We start from the raw sequence: 24,153 nt of genomic DNA on the forward strand, positions 1-24,153 counted from the left end.
GTGAAGTCACTTGCTTAAGGTAGGAGATGGGATTCAGACTGAGGCTTTCCTGGCTCCAAAGTCAGTGCTTCTGTCATCACCCTGTGCTCTCTCCTTTCCAAAAAGTCTGTCCTAATGTTTCTCCAAATTTCCTCTCCGGAACAGTTCAATATTTGTGAATATGTGGGCAGCTGAGCTCTTTTACACCAGAAAAGACAGGAGGAGGAGCTGTCTTAGAGTTGGAGACACCCTCCCTCCAAACCAGCCGTTCTCGGGCAAGGACTGGTCCCTTTCTGTCCCCTCGTAGCTTAATTGCAATGCTTTCCCGCTTTATTAGTTTCCAGATTCTGTGCCAAGTGCTTTAAAAGGCAGGTAGGGGAGAATTCTCCTCTGCTGGCCTGGCAGCCTGCCATCCCCTCCAGAATCTGCTGCTTGCTGGTTCAGAAAGTGATCAACGTTGACTGCATTTTTCTCAGCAGTGACATTTACATATCACAGCCTTGCTGACTGAAGCAGAAATGAGGGCCCCGCCAGCAGGAGTCTGGGGTAGAGACAGGCCTTTGTGGGGGTGGAGGGGAGGAGGAGGGAAGACCTTATTTTATTGCCCAGGAATAAAAACATTGTGAGTAATGAATAAAGTCCGAAAGCAGTAAATCTGGAACTGCAGAGTTAGGTGTGTAACGTGTCGGGGAACAATTTAAGCCTTCGCTTCTTCCGCAGAGGTGAGGTATTCAGCTGCCTTTCACAGCCCGAATTTCATTAAATGGTCTTTTAAGGGTTAGGATTACAAGAAGCCAAGTCCGGCTGGTTCATAATGATGATTTATGGCCGTGTTGTCGACTCCCCGACCCCTTCTGTACGAGGGGATAGAGAAAATACATAATTTGTTGCTCATTAACTCCAAGATCTGTCAGGGCTGCCCCAGAAACCACGTGGTCTTGGAGTCATGTGTCTGCTAAATGGCTTCAGCCTGGCCCTTTCCTTGACAATACAGTCCTGCGTCACTTCACAGCAGGGACCCGTTCTGAGAAATGCATCGTTCTGTGATTTGTTGTACATCACACAGTGTCCATACACAAACCTAGATGGTATAGCCTACTACACACCAAGGCTCTATGGTACTGATCTTATGGCACCACCATCGAATACGTGGCCCATCGTTGACCGAAACGTCGTTATGCAGCGCGTCACTGTGTGCAATTGTTATTCTCCTGTGGATACTGTTTTTAATAACAAGAGAAATAATCAAATTATCCCTATGTAGTCTGCTGCGGGTCTTTGAACTTAAGAGTCAGAATATCTGGTCTCTGCTCTTAACTCCGTCACTTACTAGCCTCAGATCCTTCAGAGAAGTTACTCTCTCTCAGTGTCTTAGGATCCCCATCTGTAGAATCGGTATGCCTTCTCCCCAGAGTTGCAGATTAAGTGAAACTGTAAAGTGCAAAAGAAATGAGAAAGATTACTGCTATTATTACCATTGTTGTTAGGAATTTGAAGTGCCACAAAATGTCCCCTTTACCCCTTTGTCTTTCCATGAGAGGAGGAAGCATTTTAATTAGCAGTTTACTGTTTGCAAGACTATGGCACTAAAAACTGAAGTTCTAGAATGAAGGGATGTTAGAGCTGAAAGGAGTCCTCAAGATGTAATGAAACCCCTTCTAAGATCACTGAAGCAGAGAGGTGACTCCCCTGAGATTAATCAGTAAATTCATGTGAGATGCTAATTTGCAATGGAAACCCGTGTGTTCTTTTTCAGGATCAAACAGCAAATCACACTCTAGCCCCAATTTAGAAACAGTTTCTTAATCTGTGGCAGTGGCACGGTTCAGGGACCTGAAGAACAATCCAAGGGCGGGGATTGTCCATGGGCCTTATTCAGCCCCTGGCCTGTGGTGTCGTCTCTGAGGAAGGCCTTTCCTCCGCTGCTTCTTATTACCTTTGCATGGTCGGGAGGCTAGTGGTGCAGCTAGCACAGGACTTGAGAATAAATGGCATTGCAGTTATGAAGTAATACATCACGGAGTCTAGCGCCCCCGTTTTGCAAATGGAGAAACTGGCTTACCCCAAATTCACTCAGTGAGCAGGGACTCGAACCCTGGCCCCTCGACTCCTAGTTGAGTGTTCTTCCCCACGCGTCCAAAGTCACGTAAGCATGATTTATAAATAAAGAGGAGTAGGAAAGAGTTAGAGAACCTGGTGGTGGTAATAACATCTGGAACTTATTAGCCTGTGAGGTTACGTGGGTAAAAGAATAAACAGGTTCAAAAAGGGATTAGACCATGAAGGGCAAGAAAGAATGCTGGGCGGGAGTCAGACACCTGCAGCTAATCTTCAGCTGTGAGTTAATTTGACCTCAGTTTCTTCTGTATATAATGGACCCTTTCATTTCTGACTTGCCATGCTTCTCACATTTTAATCTCTGCAGCATGTTATCAAAGGACTCTAGGTAATGTTTACAGGATATTTCCAATTTTGCAGTAAAACAACTGTGAGGACTACTGTCCTGACCCCTTTCCTTCATTCGTTCATTCAGCCAATAGTGTCTGGGCACCTCCGCGGGACCAGGTGTTAGTCCTGCCCTCACAGGGAATGGCTTTGCCAGGACGCTGGATTGAACGGGCTTTGACCATCTCTCTCCAATATGGAATCACACTCAGTGTGATCTGGGAAACCAAAATGTAGTACTTAGAAATATCAAGCGTTGATAGACACAGAATCACTGAGTTAACGTCAGCAGTGCTAGTAGCTGTTCTCACGACTGCGCCTGCTCGCCCCTGGGCCCAGCTGGCATTTCCTCCTGTATGGCCATCCTACCCCCAGACTTGGGCGCCCTCGAGGATCAGGATCAGACCCCGTGCCTGGACGCCTTCCCCAGCTGTATAAGAATAACGGGAGATGGGGGAAAGGAGCGCCCGGATATGTCAGTCTATTGCTTCCCTTGTGGTTGGGAATGTGCTCTCTGCTCCCTGAAAGGGCAGTTGTGGCTCATTGTCCTGCCACGTGAGGAAGTGCGAAAGGGACTTTGTGGTAAATGATGATGGAGCATCACTGTCCCTGGACTGTGGTCGCAATGAGGAAGTGGCCAGGGCTGCGCTGTGGAGTTAAGACAAGGGCAGTAGGCCGTGGGGTTATGTATCACCAAAGCGGAATTGGCCCTCTGCTTTGTAGGCATCTGTGTTACAGAGAATCAGCGGGCTCTCCACTCTTCATGTAAAACCAGGCAGTTTCCATTGAGGTGCTTTGCCTCTCTGAGCCTCAGCGTATCTGTGGCATGGTTGTTGTGAGAATTCCATGACTGTATAAAAGCAATACCTGGTATGCAATAGGTGATCGATAGTTGGTGGCTTTTTTTTAGTAGTGATAAATGCCTCCTAAGTGTCAAGGAGGAGACACAGTGGGATGGAGGAAGGGCACGAAAATCAAGACTTGCTCGCTGTCCTTCAGGGTTGAGAGGATGGTACATGCAGACATGAGGAAATTCGCAAACACTGAAGGACATTCTATTAAAATTTCCTTAGTTTTAGACTTGTCTTGTTTTCATCATACCATACTTCTAAAAAGTACAACAAAGAGTTGCTTTCTATGACCCGGGTCATTTCGCACCCACATTAGCACATTCAAGCCCACAACTGCGGAGGTGAGTAGCCTCCTTTCGTGCAGAAGGAACACGGGGCTTGGAGAGGCTCCATGGCTGCTGCAGGACACCAGGTAGGTAGGTGGGAGAGCCTGGATCCAAACACAGGATGTGGTCTTGAGGCCTTCACCCTTTCCTACAGAAACCCCCACCACGGCTCGGTGTTGGCACAGGCGGAGGCCCTTTGTGGAGTTAGACCATTGTTGCTGATCCTTTACCCCAAATCCCAGAATCCTGACATGGCTCAGGTCCTCTGACATCTTGACATAAAAAAATATCTGTTTTTATTTATTATATATATAATATATATATATTTATGTATAAGTATATTTGATTGTATATTTTTCTTGGTGCAAAGGTCCTATATGACCATGTAGGACTTTTTTTAAGAAAAGGATAAAATGACCATGTTAGCACTTGGATCTTTCCTCCCATGCAAATTTGCGTCTGTATACTTCTTAAATAAAAAATTGGGATTTTACAGATTGTAACTGTAGTTTTATACTGAGCATTCCCTGTGTCATTAAATGTTCTTTACAAGTGAGTCTTGATGGCAGGTCTTGATGCTGCCTGATTGCCCACTCGGTGTCCTTTCAGATCATCACAGGGGAATTCTACCGGATCTATTACCTGAAGGAGAAGTCCCGGTCGACCGTGCAGAATCCCTATGTTGCAGCGCTCTATAAGCAAGTGGGTTGCTTCCTCTTCGGCTGTGCCATCAGCCAGTCCTTCACAGACATTGCCAAAGTCTCCATAGGGCGCCTGCGTCCTCACTTCTTGAGCGTCTGCAACCCTGATTTCAGCCAGATCAACTGCTCCGAGGGCTACATCCAAAACTACAAATGCAGAGGTGACGACAGCAAGGTCCAGGAAGCCAGGTGAGATGCCACCTCCCACGGCCACAGTGTGCACTTCTTTTTCTTTCTTTTTGTTTTTTTAAGATTGGCACCTGAGCTAGCATCTGTTGCCAATCTTTGTTTTTCTTCTCCCCAAAGACCCCCAGTACATAGTTGTGTATTCTAGTTGTGGGTCCTTCTAGTTGTGCTATGTGGGACATCGCCTCAGCATGGCCTGATGAGCAGTGCTAGGTCCACGCCCGGGATCTGAACTGGCAAAACCCTGGGTTGCTGAAGCAGAGTGCGTGGACTTAACCACTTGGCCATGGGGCTGGCCCTGGTGTGCACTCCTTTGATGCAGGCAGTTTAGTGAGCACTTACTGAGCACCTGCTAAGAGCCAGGCTCAGTGCTGGGCTCTGGGGTAGATGGGTAAGTAAGGCAGAGTCCTAATTCTCAGTCAGTCAAATGATTGAGACTCGTGGGTAAACAAACCATTATGATATAGCATCGGTAAGTCTGTTCATTCATTCATTCTTTTGTTTGTTCATGCATTCATGGGTACCTGCTAGGTTCCAGGCAATGTGTCCAAAGCACTACCAAGGATGCAAAAACCAACAAGACAGTGTTGCTCTCAAGGTCTGGGGAGGAAGACAGACAGACAGACAAATGTGTGTCACGGATGTGAAGATGGCCCTTTCATGACCCTCTCTTGCTCTTGCAGGAAGTCCTTCTTCTCTGGCCATGCCTCCTTCTCCATGTACACGATGCTGTATTTGGTGGTGAGTACCTTCCCTCTGATTCTGGTGGAGTCCAGCCCCAGCTCCAATCTCTCTTGTATGTAGAGCCCTCAGAATGGGTAGGGACAGACTTCACTGTGAAATGCTTGCAAAGGGCTTAGCCAAAAAAATTAGCGTCTGTTCTGAGCCCTGCCCACTGCATTAGCAGAAGTTGTTTTACTTTCCAAGCTTTTCCCATTTTTCAAATAAAAATAATATTTACCATGGCTACTTGATAAGGATTATGTACCCATTTTGAAATTATATAGTGACAAAGCCACTTGTATAACATGTTGTGATAACAGGCACTGTTTTCTGAAAATCCATTAACTCAATTGATCCTTATAAGAACCTTGTGTTATAAGTAACATTATCTCTATTGTGGGAAAGGATTACTAAGTAAGACTCAGAGAATTCAAGTGAACTGCCAAAATTTACATAGATAGCAGAAGTATTGCTCAAATCCAAGCCTTCTGATCAAAGTCCTTGCAGTGTTCACCATGCCAGTCCTCCTCCATACTCTACTGATGGAAGGGCTTGAAAAATCATCAGTATCTGACTAGAGTGATTTCGAGGTTTACAAAATACTTTTGCATCCATGAGCACACGTGACCTCATGAAAACATGGTGAGGTACCAAATCCTTATCCCCATTGCTCAGATCCCGGGACCAAAGGCCCAGAGAGGCTCAGCAGCAAGTTGGAGGTCCTTTGAGTGGAGGAGCCGTGGTCTGAATGGCCACGTTGGCCTTGCCATGCTGCGTCTGCTCTGACTTCCTACAGAGGCTGGGACCGGGCAGGTGAAGAGCCCGCTCCCCTCCAGCTGCCACACAGCACAGACAGCGGCTGGTCTGTTTCCCTTTGTCAGTTAAATGTGGTCTCCCTGCCTTTCCTCTCCCTGAATGAGGTCCCTGTGCCAGAGCACTTCCTGCTTTCGGGTGCTTTGATGGAGTTTAGAGCCAGAAGGCACTGAGAGGTCAGACGGAGCTCAGAGGAGCATAAGCTGTTTGGAAAAAGAACATTTTGATTTTGACTTATTTAAAAAAAAAAAACATAATTAGGAATTAGAGAAAACAGCGGAGAGGTTGTTTTGTTTTGTTTTGTTTTTTCCCCCAAACCTTTCCAAGTGTGGAGGCCTCTGGGCTTCTGGTTACCTAGGATGTAGAGCTAAAAGGTGGGCCCCGACCTATAAAAACATTGAATGTGGATTTTATTTATTCACGAATAGCACATCCCTCCATTCTTGACTTCTTTGTTGTATTTATTTTTGCCTTCTCCTGGAAAGGATAGTTTAGCAAAGATATTTAGTTTCCTGTTCCAGTTTTATATTTTGCCCAGGGATGGAAGCAATTTTACAAATGTAATTTCAGTATTTTGTAAAGGTGCTCAGAGGAGTGAGTACATGTTCATTCTTTTCATATTCCTTCATTTTCTTCCAAGAGGAAAATACTAGATAATTTTGAAACCGACACTATGTGCTCTGCTCTCCAGCTGCCCGGGAGGCAGAGGTGCAGCCGGTTGCCGGGGCCTCCTGTGTCCACCCTGGGTTGAGCTCACATATAACATTCAATTCTCTCAATAACCCGCTGAGATGCGTTGTGATTGCCCTGTTTTCACTTTAAAGCAAGCAAACCTGAGCGAAGAAGTTAAGTAATGAAAATTCTACATTCAGTCAGAGGCAGAAGCGGTGTTTGAAGGTGGGTCCTTATGACTCCAGCCTTGGTGTGTGTTCTTCTCTTGTACTGCATGACGAAAACAACAACACACAAGCCTCTTCGGGACCGACTGAAAGAGTGGAAGCTCCTGACCCTACGTGCAGTTTCACCTGAAGGTGACCTGCCTTCCCTCAGATCTGCTTTAATGGGGGAGACACCCCCTCGCCCGCCCCCATCAGCTCCTTACCAGCTCTCCTTAGGCAGGAGGTCTCTGGGGGTGATGGGGGAGGAGTGGATGTGATGGAATATTTATTTGTGTCTCTGAGCAAAGGAAAAATGATAGTGCCTTTATATTCCTGGAAGGAAGGAAAAGAAGGGAGAAAGGAAAGGAGGAGAGAAGGAAAAAGCGAAGAGGCTCCTTGATCCTTCATTTCCTAAGCATCTTATTACACACACTCATCCGTGCACACACACGCCACTCTCTTAGGAACCTTGCACACACGCACATCTTCACCATTCACACTCACAGACACCCATATATACAACATAGAAACACAGGCTCTGCTTATAGCTCTCCGAAGCAAAGGGCCGAAAAGAAGGGAGGACCATGCTTTTTCCAGGGCTCTTTCTTTTGGCAAGGAAGAATGGCACTGAGCTAACATCTGTTGCCAATCTTCCTCTATTTTGTATGTGGGATGCCACCACAGCGTGGCTTGATGAGCGGTGTGTAGGTCTGTGCCTGGGATCCAAACCCACGAACCCCTGGCCACTGAAGTGGAGCACGTGAACTTAACCACTACACCACCAGACCAGCCCCAGGGCTCATTTTTATGTGATATTACACAGCAGTCTCAGCCCTGTGAATGTCCACTTGGCAAAGCTTTCTAAAGCAAGTTTGAAGAACGCATTGCTGCCCGTCAGGGTGGGCAGGAAGTCCTGCAGTTAGTCAGAGAAGCCCTTGGACCCGTGCCCACTCTCTCATGGCAAGCTTCAGGACGTGCCGGAGTTGGGCAGGTGAGACTCTGGCCTCCCCCGTGCACCGTATGTTTTTGTTAATGCAGCCTGTGAGCCACAGCTTCCCTGGGGCTCTGGGGAGAACCGCATTTGAACTGGCTGGCTGTAGCTTTGAAGCTTTGGGCTTGAGAGTCAGACAGACCTGGATGATTCTGGCCATGCCAATTACTATCTATGGAGCTGTGAGTGGCTTACTTAGCTTTCAAGCCTCAGTGTGCTCATCTATAAAGTGGAGACAATCTTGTCTGTTTTGCAGAGTTATTGCCACTTTCTTCTCTAGATCACACTTTCCTCATGTGTCAAATGAAAGAGTGTGGTTAGATAGTGTCTGTTCCTCCCTCAATCTCCGCGCTTCTGTCTGAAAGAAGTTTGAATGACCCAAAGCGCTGAAAGGGAAGTGGGAAGCCCTTAGGGACAAACTGATGCCACTTTACCATGGAGTTCAAAGAGAGCAGCTGATCGGAAGCACCAGCCATCCCCGCTCCAGGACCCTAGAGCCGCCATCCCCACTCCAGTACCAGCTGCCATCTAGAGCCTCCTGTGGCTTGAAGGGTACTCCATATTAGGTTTTGATTTGTAAAATGATCGGCTTAGAAAAACCATGCCCCAATATACCAAACTGCTTCCGGGCACAGAAGCCTAAGGATGCGGTTAAGCCTTGTTAAGAGATTAATGCAAATTCTAATGAGAAAAATCCCATAGCATACATAAGCATAAATGGTGCTTCCTACTCCTGAGCCCTGGCCTAAACCCCAGGGACCACATCTGGATTGGCCCTGCACCACCACGGGCAAGGGTTGAGGATGACTTGGCTGTCCAGATAAAATGCTAACACCAGGGCAGGCCCCAAATCATAGAGCATACCTGTGTCTCCTCTGTTGTGCCAGGTATTCTGCCACCTTCTGGGGTTACTGAGATGAATGAGACCCAGGCCTCACCCTCGAGGAACTCAACATTCACTCAATATTCAGCATTCGGCGACTAGGTCCTGAGTGACTGTGTGCCCCGAGCACCGTGCTAGGGGTGGGACTAGAGACCTCACTGAGGGCTTGCTCACAGCCCTGGGGGAATTCAGTTCAGAGGAGCAAGTGGACAGTGAGAACAGTCTGGTGCATTGTGCAGGAGGGGCATGGGGATGTGTAGGGCACCCGGGCTAACCTGCAGTGCAGGGTGGCAGAAGCCAGGGAGGGCTCCCAGCAGGGTTAGTCAGGTGCATTGAAAACCGAGAAGACCTCTGGGCTCCTCAGCCCCAGCTTCTCCTTCTGCGCTCCAGTCCAGTGTCGCGGCCTTTCCCCACTGCCGTGCCGCTCTCCCAGGAATCTGTGCCTTGCCCCTCACCTTCTGCAGGTCGCTTTGTCAAAAAGCCTTCCCCGGGTACCCTGTTTAAATGACAGCCCCCCTCCTCCAATACTCCCTAACTCCTTTTGCAGCCTCATTTTTTTCCCCCAATTTCTCCCTGACGGACATACTGTATATTCACTTCTTTCTCTCCACCAGATAATTGTAAGCCTCGTGGAGGAGAGGTTTTATCTCCAGATTCACTCCTGTATCTGCCACTTAGTTCAGGGTGCAGTGAATATTCGATGAGGGAATGCGTCTGTGGCACTCCCAGGCTAGTCTGCTTCCTGTTCCCATCTGAGTCTTGCTCATCTCCTCATCGCTGGCTCGATGGGTCACGAGGGGCCCGTGTGGTGTAGGGAAGGCCTTGGCTCGCTCTTGGCTGAACTGTTTACCTATTGACTCTTCCTGTGGTACCCGAGAGAACTGTTTACGTGTCGGAGGGTTTGTCAGGAACCAAGGAAACGGGGCAGTGGCTGTCCTCTGACCGCCATGTTCTGCAGCCTGTGGTTGTTAGTCATTGAGGTTTTGTTCAACATGTTTAGAATCCTGGAGCAGTGGGGTCTGGTGTGCCCACGAGACATACCCACAGCTCCTGGGAGTGTCTCGTGAAACCTCTTGCTGGAGCAAGATTGTTGTTTCCAAGGGGAATAAACCACTGTACCAGATGTTTTTCTTCTGTACCTCATCCATCCATCCGTCCATCTAGCAGTTTCTGAGTACCTTTCCTGTGCCAGACCTTTATGAGCACCCACAGACACCAAAAGACCTCACATTCTGTGTGGAAAGCTCGAGAAGTAAATAGTTGCCAAACAGTTAGGTAAATTCTCTGACCGGGGTGGACTGAAGGGTTGGAGCACAGGGTGGAGGGCTGACCGCTCAGCTGTGATGGGCACTCAGTCGGTTCACGGCTCTCCTTAGCTTGAGGTCAGCTCAGAGATCCTTCTATCCCAACTCTTACAAGAGCCATACACTTGTGTTTCCGTCATGGCTGTTACAGAGTGTGTAGGTCAGACCGAGGAGCTTGAACTTCCAAATAGCCCATGCCAGTTGTCCTTTAGTGCATGACAGCTATGGGGTCCCATCAAACTGCTGCTTCTCTCCGAAGACAGAAGAGTCCAGCACAAAGACCTAGACTCTGTGTGCAAACGCTGATTCTCTAAGGAAGCAGGTGGTTCTGTGGTTAGAGTATGGACTTAGCAAGAGGCAAATCTTACTCGGTGTAAGTCATGGCTCTGTGTGACCTTGGGCAAAGCCTCTTTGGGCCTTGATCTCTTCATCTGTCAAGTGCGCACGATGGATTGTGACAGCTGCAGGTGATGTGACTTAAAGCGCATAGCACACTGTCTAGTGCTCAGCAAACTGGTAGTTTCTTTTTCTCCCCCTGATAGTGACAGAAAACAAGGTCTGATTCCCTTCTAAACGAGGAGAAAAGGCAGGGAAACATTCCTCTTTTGTCCTGAAAGTAGCTTTATAACTCCCAGACAGAAAGTCCAGTTCTGCACCACGTAGACGAGTCACCAGGCACATGAACCAGAGCCAGGCGTGAGCCATGGAGGAGGTGAGAGAAGGGAGAAAGTCCCTCCCTGTGGGTGTTGGTGATCTGGACAGACTTCCAGGAACAGAGCGGGCAGGGACCTAAGGAAGGATAAAAGCCTCCTTTCACTCTCAGCAGAGCAGTCCCAAGAGCCATGGAAATGAAGTGAGAGGACAGCACAGACCTGTTTCACCAGTATGCAGATCATGTGATGGGGACACAAATGATTTAGCAAGAAGCAGCGTGACTCAGCCTACATCTGACTCTGCTGGTTCAGACGAGAGGAACTGGCTTGAGTTCAGCCAGACTTTCCTCAGGAGGTTTTGTTGGAATTCCACACGACCCCAGTTTTGAAGCTAGGACCAGAAAGGAGAGGAGAGCTCCATTTGTGGAGTGAGTCCTGTGTGCCGGGGACTTTCACAGCCATCACTGTGGGGATGGGGTGGGGGTGGGGCAGCAGATACCTTTCTATTGTAATCATCGTATCTACAATTGGCAGTTTTATTTTAGCAATTGGAAGAAAAATCTGAGTAAAAGAAAGGGATTTTAAGGTTATATTTTTTTTTCCTGAAGGAACTTATTCATATCTGTATCTTTCACAGATTTTTTACCAGAATTTTGGATTTCTTTGAATGAACAAATCTCCTTGTGTTACATGTGAGAAGGAGAAATTTAGAGGAGTAGAGTGACTTGTCCCGGGTCACACAGCTGGTGTGTAGCAGAGAAAAGATTTCAAATCCAGTTGCTCTGATTACAGATCAGACACTTTCTGCAGCGTCACCCTGATGCCTACGAAGTGGGTTCTCTCAGCCCAGTGGTCTTCAGGCAGATGGGGAAGTGAAGATAGATAAGACAGGATCTCAAGGCTGCTGACCACCACGAGCGGTCAGGGTGATTCAGACTTTCTGATTTTGTCCAGCTCTGCTCACTCCTTTCCTAACCACCCTTTTGCAAGGCACCTAGGACTTTACTGAAGCCGCAGCAGGAATCATGATTCTGGGAAAGTCTCTTTGTGTTGGTCCAGGACAGGAACATGGCATTGTTGTGGTCAGGAGGTTTGACCTCCTCCCCTGCATAAGGGGTACCTGCCCCTGTGGAGCCTCCTGACCCACAGGATGTCCCCAGGCTCATGTTTCCAAGGGAGCAGGGCACTCCAGAAAGTACTCACCGATCCTGGTGAGGCCCAAGCCTCTGGCCTGGAGGGGCTCATTCAAACGGAGCTATGAACCAGCAAATCCAATCCATTCAGCAGTTAGATAGTGTGAGATGGAGGGAGTTATCAGAGCCTTTGATCAACCTCAAATCCTGGTGAGGCCAGCTTACTTCACAAATCACAAGTAGCCACCGGGTGGAAGGTCACTGTGCAATCTCTTTCTTTAGTAATTTACTTGTTTTGGTGAAATCAACCACAGTCATTGAGTAAATCTCATTTACCAAGGCAAAAGGTGAGGTAGATTTCTGAAGAGTGACTTTAGTGCCCGTCCTAGGCCAGGCAGGGTGCAGTGTGGTCTCATTTGGTCCTGGCAACTATGGGAGGGAGATCCTGTTCTCCCCGTTTCACCGATGGGGAGACTGAGGCTCAGAGAAGTGAAGTAACCAGACACTTAGTAAGTGGTGGAGCCAGAACTAGAATCATTGCTGTCTCATCCCCAGATTCACTTTACCGCTGTACTGTCTCCTGAAGCCCCAGCTGCAGACACCACGATCAATCCCAAGATTGATCCCTGAGATGTTTCTCAGTAAATGTGTTAGTCTCCGGTGGATGGGGGAGCAAGCGTCCGTCTGGTGACGGAAGTCCCTGTCTGACTGCTTCCGGAAGAAATTCTTTTCCTTTGGCCCCTACTCCCTTCTCATTAACAAGCACCCTCTTCCTGAAGATATTCTAATGGCGGGTCTCTTCCTCTCTCCTCAAGTTCCTCTCGTGTATTTATAGTTTTCTTTTCTAAAGCCCCAGTCTTAAGTATCTGAGTCAGTGGAAGGGGAGATGTGTGCCTTGTCCGGTTGGGAAACCCTCCCTTCCTCTGCCTCACCCTGATTCCCAAGACTTCTGCACGGTGGGGCGGGGGAAGAGTTGGAGGATTTTGAATAAACCTTTTCTGAAGACCTGCAGATTTTCCAGTTGAGGGAAATTAGAAAATCTCAGGGCTACTAGGTCCAAATTCAGAGCCGGTTAGAGGGTACAACCGTCGTTGATTGAGCAGCACACGGTGCCAGCGCCAGATCTGCATTATCACCGACGGTCCCACAGCCGGTCCGGTAGTGGTTGTCACACTGATTTTATGTGTGAGAAAAATGAGGTTCCCTGAGGTTTTTCTGAGGAAAACCTGTGATCTTAGTTACCCACCCTGCCCTGTCCAGACTTGAGGACTGGCCGGAGAGGCCAGAGCGTAGTGGACAGAGCACAAATAGACTACTCCTTGTTCCCTGAACTTGCCGTTGGCCTAAGGACTTGGGTTGCAGCCACGCCAGGATCGCCCCCATGCCCACTCCCCAGAGGAAGGATCTTTTGATTCGTGATTGCACAATCCACTGTTGGGTCATTTCAGCAGAAATGAGGGAGTAGCCTTTGGCCCCCAGATTATTTTTTGTGGTACTGATTGCCTTGCTTGAAACTGTTTGATTTTTCACCATTGCTTACAGTGACGTTCTTGATTGGGACATACTAATTATGTGTTCTGTAAGAATACTGATAAGTATTGTAAGTGATGAAAATAAAGATTTCATATAGAGCATTTCCTAATCTGTTTTTCAGAGACCCGTGGTATTCTACGAAGAACAGTTTGGGAAAGACTGGCCTGCTAAATAAAGGCCAAGGTCCTTGGTTTGACATCCAGTGCCCTTCACAAACTGCCCCTGCTTGCCTCTAGCCCCATTTCGCATCACCCCCCCCACACACACACACACAAACACACCCACACACACTCACACTTACTCCACACAAACACACAGGTGTTTGCTGGAGTGAGGAGACGGTAGTGAGGGGCGTGTGCTCCAGGCAGAGTGACACCTTCGAAGCCAGCAGTCAGAGCGCCAGAGAACGTCACGTAGTCCCGGGACTTTTTAGGATATCTATGGGAATCTCACTGAATTTATATATCAATTTATGAGTTTATAAGTTGAATGTTCTTAAGAATGAATGTTCTTAAAAATGAAACTTCTAGCTCTCTCTCTATTCCAATTGTCCTTAATGTCCCTTCCTTCATAAGGGTTCTGTGCAGTTCTTCATAAGTTAATTACTGTTTATTTAATCATCTTTGCTATTATGATGGTTTTACCTCTTCTTTTAGATCTTTAACTGGTTACTTTTTATATGTGGGAAACCACTGATTTTTATCATTTGTTTAGCAGCCAACAACATCAACGCATCTTTTTATTATTTTTTCATTTGTTATTCTTAGATTTCCCAATACCACATTCCTATAATTCATAGTGATTATAAAGTTGCCTGCTGTTTTACAGGCCTGGGTTTTTGAGATAGTTTTCCCAGTAGTTGAGGATTCAGTGCTAATCACTTCCCACATGAGCAGGAGTGCCTCCGGAATCTTCCACTCTTGGGTCTCCTCAGCACCGGCCGCTGGTGTTCATTTGTCTCAGAAGGGCAGTCAGGCCTTCGCCCCTGCCCAGGCCTATCTTTAGCCGCCGGCCCCTCCCCTGGCACTCTTCCCCTCTCTCCCGGCCTCTCCAAGTGCTTCGCTTTGATTTGTAGTCGGAAGCTCCCCTGGTCCCATCGCCTCTTCCCCCTCATTTCCAGGTTCCCACAGGAACCTGGGGAGTAGGTTGTGCCCAGAGGTTAGAACGGAAACTGCAGCAAGATAACTCTGAGGGACAATGCCCAGTTGACGTCATTTCAACTTCTTTGCTTCAGCCAGAGGTGGTTTTTTTTTTTCTACCATTTTTCTTCAGGTTACTCCTCTACCCCGCTCAGTCGAGTCTGTCAACCTCATTTGAAAGCTCTCTGGCATTGTCTGGTTGGTTTATGTGTTTCCTTATTTTCTAGTTAAAACCCATAATTCCAAGTAGTGACTTAGACACTCGTCCTTTGATAAGAGTTGCTTTCTTTTGCAGCAGAAGCATCCGCTTGTGACTATCCTGATTGCCTCCCGTTATCATTGTGTATTCTATTTCCTTGGCAATCCTGAGAGGCCAGCAGCGTAGGGATGGCTTAGCCATAATCTCCAGGAAAACGTAGCAATTGTAGAAAAGAAAGCTTTACTAACCCTGGTTACCATTCTCTAATTTGTTTCAGTCAAGAAGAGAAAAGGGACCTAATGTTTATGAAGTGTGTGCTGTGTGCCAGGCAGCGTGCTTCGGCCATTCCCGTGGATGATCTTGCTCAGCTCTCTCTAGCTTATCTCCCTAGAAAAGCTCCATTTTTCTTATTTTTTAGTGTAGCAACTAAGGCTCAAGGTTTAAATAACTGTCTTAAGGTCATGTCTAAGTTGGATATTCTTTTCACAACATGCCACTCAAGGTCTAGATGGCTCCATTTAGCAAAAATGCAATGCATGTTGACCTGGTGTTCTAATGCGGGTGAACAGCGAGTCACACGGTGCCTGTTCATTTTCTCTCTCCCCCAGCTGTACCTGCAGGCCCGCTTCACTTGGCGAGGTGCCCGCCTGCTCCGGCCCCTCCTGCAGTTCACTCTCATCATGATGGCCTTCTACACAGGACTGTCTCGTGTCTCTGACCACAAGCACCATCCCAGCGATGTCCTGGCAGGATTTGCTCAAGGCGCCCTGGTGGCCTGCTGCATAGTAAGTAGCAGCTTGTCCTCGGTATGCAGGCAGAGCCCCAGACTGCTTGCTTGTTAAATGTTTTCAGCTCAGTGACCAAAGCCAGGGAGCTCCCCATCCTCGTGTCTGCTGGGTGTCCGAAGAGTCTCCCACCCCAGGACCCTCCAGGAAAATGAGAACAGTCCCTGCTACTTTTCAGCCTGTGAGTGTTCATCCAGCAGGGTCTGTAAAGCCTCTTCTCCGTAAACACGGAAGGTTTGGGCTCCTAGAATGTTGCAACTGGAGGAGATCTTAGATGTTGTCCAACTCGCTCACTTTATCGATGAGGACATCTAGGGTTCCAGAGGGGAAGACACTTGCCCAGGTCACATGTCAAGTCACTGGCAGAGTCTGAGTCCTGACTCAGTGCGCGCATGCTGCTTCAGTGGACACTTTCTGTTAGTTGAACTTCCTGGCTTCTTGGAACACTCTCCCCTTCCCACTGTGACCTTTAGGGTGACTTACTCAGACCCTAAACTCGGTATTGGTGCAAGAAGAGGGGATTTGGTGAAAGCTAAGCCCTCCTCCAGCCTGAGGGCCTTGGACATCAAATCACAGAGCTCCCTCGAGAATGGCTGTGGGCTGGGCTGCATTCCGATTTGCCCCGAATGAATGGTTGCCCTTTCACATACTTCACCCCTGACTCCCAGCGAGGGTGGGCTAAGGCATTCCACCTTTCTGAGTCTCTCTCCCCCCAGAATCTGCTTTTCCTGCCCACTGAAGCCTTCGAGGGGCTTATTCAGCACACATGACTGAGCAGCTCGTCTGGTGCCGTGCCGGCCTGGGCTCTCCCCGGGGGCTCACGGCAGTCCAGCAGGATGCCCAGAGCACAGCACTGGCCTGCAGGTTGTGTTGTTGTTCGTATGATCCCATTAGTTCACAGTAAGAATCATGAACCACAGAGAGATCTGGAGTGGCCCCTGGTCCTTCCCACATTTCTAAGCCTGCTGCAGCCCCTGTCCCCCACAGTAGCCTCTCCCATTCTCTGTGACAGCAATCTCAGTGCTCGTGCATCTCTCTTTAGACTGTAGCTTCCTGGGGGCAGGGACCATAGGTATCACATGTGTTGTTCTCCTGTCTCACCGCGGCCCCTCAGGGATCCTAGCTCGGAGTAAGTAAATGCACGCTTCATCAACAAACAGCTAAGGTCAAGAAGCTGATCTTACCTTTCTTGAGAACACTGGAAGGGACATTCTCTTGAAGGCAGAGGGATGAATAAGGCACAGCCCTCGCTCCCAAGGACATCCCAGTGTAGCTGTTCATACGGCCAGGCCACACACGGGAATTACAGGACAATGTGGGGCTGTGGTGGAGACCCGGGCAGGGCACTTTGGGACCAGGCAAGAGCCTGACTCAGTGCGCCGTGGGCAAGACGAGAGACGGGGTTGGCACGACCACAGCGGGCACCATGAAGAGAGTAGCATCTGAGCTGCCTGCCAGCCTTGGCACAGGATCCCAGCCCAGGGACTGCTGCGTGATGGCTTTATTCATTAGTTTAGCTTTTTTTTTTTTTAGTCAAGGCCAGAAGAGAGAGAAATTGGGGGAACAAGTCATTAATGAGAGCAGCTGTCACTGCCCAGCTTGTTTCTGATGCCTGGTCCTTTACGTGCAGGGGCAGCGGGGGAGGGGTGTTTGCACTAAAGCGTAGCCCTTTGCTGACTGTGTCCTTCTGGGCTTTGCTCTCTGCAGGAGGATGGCCCATGGGCGTGCTGTTGTGTTTCCTTCTCCGCACCACTGGCCTCATTAGAGTCTCCTCCATCCCCAGTTAAAAAAAAAATTAAAGAGGCTGGCCTGGTGGCATAGTGGTTAAGTTCCTGTGCTCCACTTCAGCAGCCCGGGGTTTGCAAGTTCGGATCCCAGGCATGGACCTACACACCACTCATCAACTCACACTGTGGCAGCATCCCATATACAAAACAGAGGAAGATTGGCACGGATGTTAGCTCAGCGACAATTTCCTCAAGCAAAAAGAGGGAGATTAGCAACAGATGTTAGCTCAGGGCCAACCTTCCTCACCAAAAATAATAATAATAATAATAATAATAATAATAATAAAAAATGGAGGGATCCTTCATAGCCTTCCTCTTTTATAGCCTAGTGCACTGGCCATGTGCAATTAGACAAAGTGTCCGGGAGGACCAGGGTTTCTGTTTAAGGAGGGAAATGAGGGGTCAGACTTTTATTTTGTTTGGCTCTGGCTGACTGTAGCACAGGAGAGGAATTTGGTCCTGGCATTTGTAAAGCACCTACTCTGTGCTGTCACTGGTCTAGACCCTTTACCCATTGGCTCCTTTTAGGCACATGAAGCCATTTTACAGAGGAGGTAACTGAGGCTCAGAGACGACTCAAGTCATCTAAGGTCAGAGCTAGTTGACAGCTGCTCCTAGGACGCTCACTGACTCCAAAGCTTTGCCGTCTGCACTTGGCAAGGGGGATGATGGATGGTCACTGGTGCTGCAGGCCAGCCAGAGTTGACCCCGGGCGGTGTGACGTGGAGCCAGTGCTGTAGGACCCAGGCTGCTTTTAGGGGCCTCGCCTCCTGCTCCTGTCCACATGCCCTCACCTCCAGGCACACCAGCTTCTCAGTACTTTACAGTACCCTGAGCTCTTGTCTTAGATAGCTGTCCATCTTCATGGAATGCAGTCCCAGTGTCACCCCATCTGTGATGAGACCTTCTGTGTTAGTTTCCCATGTTGCTGCTGTAACAAATTACGACAAACTTTAGTGGCTTAAAACAACACAAATTTATGTTCTTACAGTTCTTGAGTTTAGAATTCCAAAATGGGTCTCACTGGGCTAAAATGAAGGGATTGGCAGAGCTGCCTTCCTTCCAAAAGCTCTAGGGAGAATCCATTTCCTTGACTTTCCTAGTTTCTAGAATCTGTCCTCATTCCTTGGCTAGTGGTCCCTTCCTCCATCTACAAAACCAGCAAGAGAGCATCTTCAAATCTGTCTTCTTTCACTTTCTCTGGCCTCTGCTTCCATTGTCACATCTGCTTCTGTGACTCTGACCCTCCTGCCTCCCTCTTACAAGGACCCTTGTGATTACACTAGGCCCACCTAGATAATCCAGGGTCATCTCCCCATCTCTCAATCTCTAACTTAATCGTGTGTGCAAAGTCCATTTCGCCATGTAAGGTACATATCTGCAGGTTGTGGGGATTAAGACGTGGACATCTTTAGGGGGCCATTGTTTGGTCTATGCCACCTTCCCTTCTGTCTTCTCTGAAGTCGGAATTGTCTGACTCTTCTAGCGCTCCGGGGCCCTTTGCATGCTCTTCCTGCCGTGGCATTCGGCCTGGTTTGATCATAAGTGCCTGCTCCTACGTCTGTCTCCCCAGCTAGACTGTGGATGCCTTAATAGCAGAATCCACGGCTCCATCTCCTCGTTGTTCTTCCTCAGTGCCTGGTATAGTGGCTGACACACCATAGGTACTTGATAAGCATTAAAGAATGAGTAAGGAATTAGCTTGTGACCTTGGGCAAGACGCTTCCCCTCCGAGCCTCATTTCCTCATCTGTGACTCGATCTTGGAGGCCCCGTGACCTTCTCCCACAGACATGCTAATGGTGTGGCTGACTTTGTAGGAACTGAGCTGGACTTGCTTCTCAGATGGAACCGTCTCCCTGCGATGCCCTTGAAGGTGACCTTTATTTGGGGGTCATGACATGTCTTTCAGTCCCCGTGGGGGTAGGGCGTCACCTTGGAATGTTGGTTCAGTCGCTGCAGAGCCGTGGGCAGAAGGCTGCAGCAGCCCGGCCGCCCAGCAATGATACCTGTGTCTGTGAGAGTCAGTCCTGTCACAGCAAGCAGACGTGTCTAGATGAAAATCACGTGGCAAACAGTAACAGGTTCTGTTTCCTCCCCAGCTGTTCTCTATTGAGCCCCTTCCAGAGAGGGAAGACAGTGGCACCCAACACAGGCAGAAAACCTACCTGTGTCATGGACTGAACATGGGGACACAGGCACATAGGGTCAGGCAGAGCCGCATACTGATGCACACCTTCACACAGGTACATAAGACAAAGGTAGAGAACCAGTGCCCAGAGAGACCCAGAGGCACAGAGACAGACCCAGTCATACTCAGGCACATGACATCTGTCCTCTCTCTGCAGCACTCTGAACCACAGACACACACAGGCCGGTGCCAACACAGGCACATACTGACCCTCACAGTCCCCATGTTGTGCCTGCAGACAGACACACACACACACACACACAGAGTCACCCCACCAAGATGTGAACTTCACAGCTGGCCTCATCAGACGCACCCCCTGCAGTAACCCAGGGACTCCCATGAAGCAACAGACACCAGTTCATTTCCTGTCTAGTGACAACTTGGCTATCTGGTCACCTCCTCCCTGACCCTCTAACAGATGGCAAATTGTGGGGCCCTGGGAGGGGTCAGGGCAGGGCTGGGCCGCCATTACTGTGGGTTCAGCAGAGGAAGCAGCTGCTCATGGATTTCATAAACACACAGCAGAGTCTTTCCTGGTTTTCCTCTTCCCGGGGGTGTGGCTCAGCTAGCAGTAGCTCTTTTGTGTGCTGCTGTCTTCCTCCAGGATGTAGGGAAGGCTGAGGATATTCTTTGTCTCTGCCCCCGTGAGGCGACCTTGGGAGAAGAGACAAGCAAGAATCCGAATGTGAAAGAGAGTTCAGTGATGACAACTTCCTCAAGAGAAAGTGGGGTGCAGAGAGAAGGCCACACGTCCAAGGACACACAGTGGTGGAATAGGAACCAGATCCCCAGTCTCTTGATTCTGTCTCAAAAGACTAAAATAGTAACTCAAAACCTTGGTCTATGCCATGAATTTTTGAAATCTCCTCCTTCTCTAAGAGAGAGATTAGCATCTGTTCCCATTGGATTTATTCCCCTGTGGCCTGGATGAAATGGCATGGATGGGAATGGACGAAATGACCTCCCAAATTTCTTCTGGCCCTAACAAAGCTTAGCTCTTTGCCCAGTAGGCCCCGGGGCTGACCTTGCTGCCCCAGGTCCCCACTCTCAGGTGGGCAGGGGCTCCAGGAACATGGGGATGGGAGAGAGAAGGAAGCAAAGGCAGAGATAAACTTTGGCCCCCAGTAGATGACGACGGTATCTCTGTAGTACCCCACCGTTTCCAGAGTCCTTCCAAAATCTCCTTTCCCTGTCCCCTGCTGAGACAGACGGGTGCACGATGGGGCAGAGGCTCAGATGGAGGATTCAAGGGCGCATCGTGCTTGGTGCATGCAACACATTGTGTATTATGTGTTAAGTACTATGCTTTGTTTTAAAGATTCAGAGGTAAAAAGAGTTGATCCTTAAAGAGCCTAGAGTGCATTAGCTTTCCAAGTCTTGACCCGATCCATAGTAAGAACTACATTTTACATCCTAACCCAATAGAGGCGCCCACACATAACTGAAACCTTCACAAAATAAGACTTACCCTTACTGTGTGTGAAACATTCTAATCTTTTTTATTTAACTTCTGAAAATGCTGGTAGTGACCACCCCATAAATTGATTTTGTTAACTTACTAATGCCTTGTGACGTGCAGTTTGAAAATTACGTGTAGTGGGGACAGACGTGAAAACAAGTAAGTGTGATAGAAGAGCTCAGCTGCTGGGATGGGGTCTGCTCCTGGACACTGTGCGGGCACAAGAGGGGATAGTTAATTCTTCTTGAGCATGTTGGAAGGCTAGAAAGAATTTCTAGAGGTGATTCTTGAAAGGTGAATGGCTATTTTCTAGAGATACAAAGGATAAGAAGGGCATTTCATGCAGAAGGAATAACACGAAGACTTGGAGATGGATGAGAACATGGTGGGTCTTCTGACCCTGGGAATTCAAAACGGGAGAACTTGTGGGATAACGGGGTTGTGGGGGCGGGGTGGGGAGAAGCTCAATAAATAGTAGCTCCCTTCTTTTTGGCTTCGAAATATAGGATTTCAGGGAGTGGGGGCCTCTGCCTTTGTCCAGTCTCTGTCATCCTTGGGTACCATGTTCCTGAACTTCTGCTTCTGTTGGATCCCTCTGGATCCTCCTTACCAGAAACCCTCCTCCGTGATAGCCTGGAGGTGCCTTCCTGTAAGGCTCCTTGGCAGGGCCCAGATGCCTGCTCTCCTTCAGAATTGCCCACAACTTTCTCTCCTCTGCTGTTCCAACCCCTCCTTTTTGTGGGACTAACTTCCTTCACGTCCATCAGTAGCAGTGATGATCATAAACGATGGTAACTGAGGTAGGATTTGAGTGTCCCTTTATAGGTACAAAGTATTTTCACAAAAAATCTTCCATTTAAGCCTATAGTAACTATGGGAAGATGTGTTTTTCAGTAACCTTCACAAATACAGGGCAGGTCCATCATCTGAAACCATAAACCTCTTCATTTTGTATAAGTTCAAGCCTAGACAAGAGTGTGGCTTAGCCCCCATCACTCAGCAGTAGCAATTTGGGACTGGATCGTGCTGCCTGACTCCTAGCACAACACTTTATCTGCTCCATCATGTTCCCTCTCAGGTTCACCAGGAACTCACTCAGTACAGACGCTGGCAAATTCCCAGTGCCAAAAGCCACTGAAAACCCTTTACTGAGGTCAAAAAGTAATGTTTGCAATCGCCTAATTCCCATTTAGTCAGAAGACAGAGCTGTCAAGGTGCCTTTTCTTTAGATGATACTTTCTGTCCTTGGGGCATGAGGCTGAGCCAGGTCCTAAGGCTTTCTCCTCCAAAGCAAATGACTCCTTCATCTGTGAGATTCTTCAGTGAGGTAGAGCAGGAAGTCAAAAGGAACCCCAAGGCCAAGGCACGGGGGTGTATGCAGAAAGGGCAGCACCGTGGTCTCTGTCCTCACGGTGGTGGGGGGCTAGATTGAGGGCTGCCACTGCTGGGCTCCGAGCACAGTTCATTCCTCTGAGTAAGTAGCCCACAGTCCAAAGGGGAAACACGACACAGCATTTAAAGCATTGTGCACTAAAGCATGTGTGGCCTAGTGCTAAGGCGATCATCGAAAGTTCAGAATGGGTACCAAGGGGGGAAGGTGAGGGAGGTCAAGGAAGGTATCACGATGCCCAGTGTCCAGATGCAGGAACTGCTGTCAAAGAGATTTCAAGCTAAGATACAGCCATTAAACGGCCGAGTTAGGCTTTGAGCCCATCTGTTCATCCCCATAGACTATCCATTAATGGTTCTCCTAACGTTCGTCTGCATAACAAATGGCAGTAGCGTTTGTTAAAATGCAGATGTCAGGCCACCCTTCCAGTAGGCCTCAAGTGGGCCCAGGAAGCTGCTTTTTTGAGAGGCACCCAGCTGATTCTGAAATAGATGCTCTGAGGACTACACTTTGAGAAATACTGGAATAGACAACTCTCAGTTTTCTTTTTGTTCTAAGATTCCAAAATTCTTCAGCTTTTATACCTGTGTACTCTGTGTTGGCATCTAAGTTCAACGGGTTCTTACAAAAATCCTGATGTATAAGGATGTGATTCCTATCTTCCACACTCTTAGGAGTTGAAATACTCAGGGACTCCAGAAACATTAAAAGGACAATTTTGTTGTCATAATCTGCCCTTAACAAAATGACCTTCAGAAGTTGCTGACTCGAGCAATCACAGCAAGGAGAGTGGAAACTTGGCTTTTGACCAGACTGCTTGTTTCTGACCAGCTTGGTTCTTGGGGAGCTCCAGCCAGGCAGAACCCCAGCAGGGCTGGGCTTGTATGTTCTGCGGGGCTGGCGTCTCTGGAGCGGGTGAACCTGGCATTAAGACATCAGAAGCAGCTTCCCCTTTTTCTTTTTTTTTGAGGAAGATTAGCCCTGAGCTAACATCTGCTGCCAATCCTCCTCTTTTTGCTGAGGAAGACTGGCCCTGAGCTAACATCCATGCCCATCTTCCTCTACTTTATATGTGGGATGCCCCCCATGGCATGGCTTGCCAAGCGGTGCCATGTCCACACCCGGAATCCAAACTGGCGAATCCTGGGCCTCCGAAGTGGAACACGCACACTTAACCGCTGCGCGACCAGGCCGGCCCCAGAAACATCTTCCTTTTTGATTGTGCTGACCCATTCCCCAAAATAGCCCCAGAAATCATCGGCCTTTAGGGCCAGTCTTATCTGTCCTGTAGAAAACTCCCATCCACGTATGATCTTCCTGTCCAGCTTGACACTCTACAGGCTTTCACATTCATTCATTTTCTCAGTCGTTTCTACTTTTCCCCCTCTCCTTTTCCTTTTTTCTTGTTCCGTCTCTTCTTTCTTCTCTTTCCACACAAGGGGCGGGGAAAGAGGAATGACTTTGTGTAGGTAGGCACTGAACACACGAGCCATGATGATGGCTCCCGCGTATCAACTGTGCCATGCTGGTGCCTTTCATTACATCCTATAATCCTTTGAGTAACCCTCTGAGGTAGGTATTGTGTCCTCATTTAGGTATTTTTCTGGAAATGGTAGAACTGGGATTTGAAGACAAGTCTGTCCTACTCCAAAGAGCCAAGCTTGGTACCAGTGCTGCGTGTGTTGGATGGGGGTGGGAGACGGTGACACAGTGATGCTAGTTGTCATCGGTAAGGAGACTCCCTGTACATTCCTGGTCTCCTTGTCACAGCGAATGGGATGCCTCTGGCTTGGAGCTGCCTTGTT

At 48.5% G+C, this 24,153-nt stretch overlaps 1 protein-coding gene across 3 annotated transcripts in view; it reads left to right on the forward strand.

Moving 5' to 3' along the window:
* PLPP3 (phospholipid phosphatase 3) overlaps positions 1 to 24,153 on the forward strand; it is a 79,449-nt gene that overhangs the window by 49,303 nt on the left and 5,993 nt on the right. For 2 of the 3 annotated variants that reach the window (XM_044770875.2, XM_014844685.3), the window contains exons 3-5: positions 4,211 to 4,491; positions 5,172 to 5,229; positions 15,346 to 15,522. In XM_044770875.2, coding sequence (XP_044626810.1) covers positions 4,211 to 4,491; positions 5,172 to 5,229; positions 15,346 to 15,522 — 516 coding nt within the window. The remainder of the gene's footprint in view (positions 1 to 4,210; positions 4,492 to 5,171; positions 5,230 to 15,345; positions 15,523 to 24,153) is intronic. The other variant, XM_070509824.1, reaches the window with a different exon arrangement.

The sequence above is a fragment of the Equus asinus genome, chromosome 5 (genome assembly GCF_041296235.1).
Source record: "Equus asinus isolate D_3611 breed Donkey chromosome 5, EquAss-T2T_v2, whole genome shotgun sequence".
NCBI classification, from domain to species: Eukaryota; Metazoa; Chordata; class Mammalia; order Perissodactyla; family Equidae; genus Equus; species Equus asinus.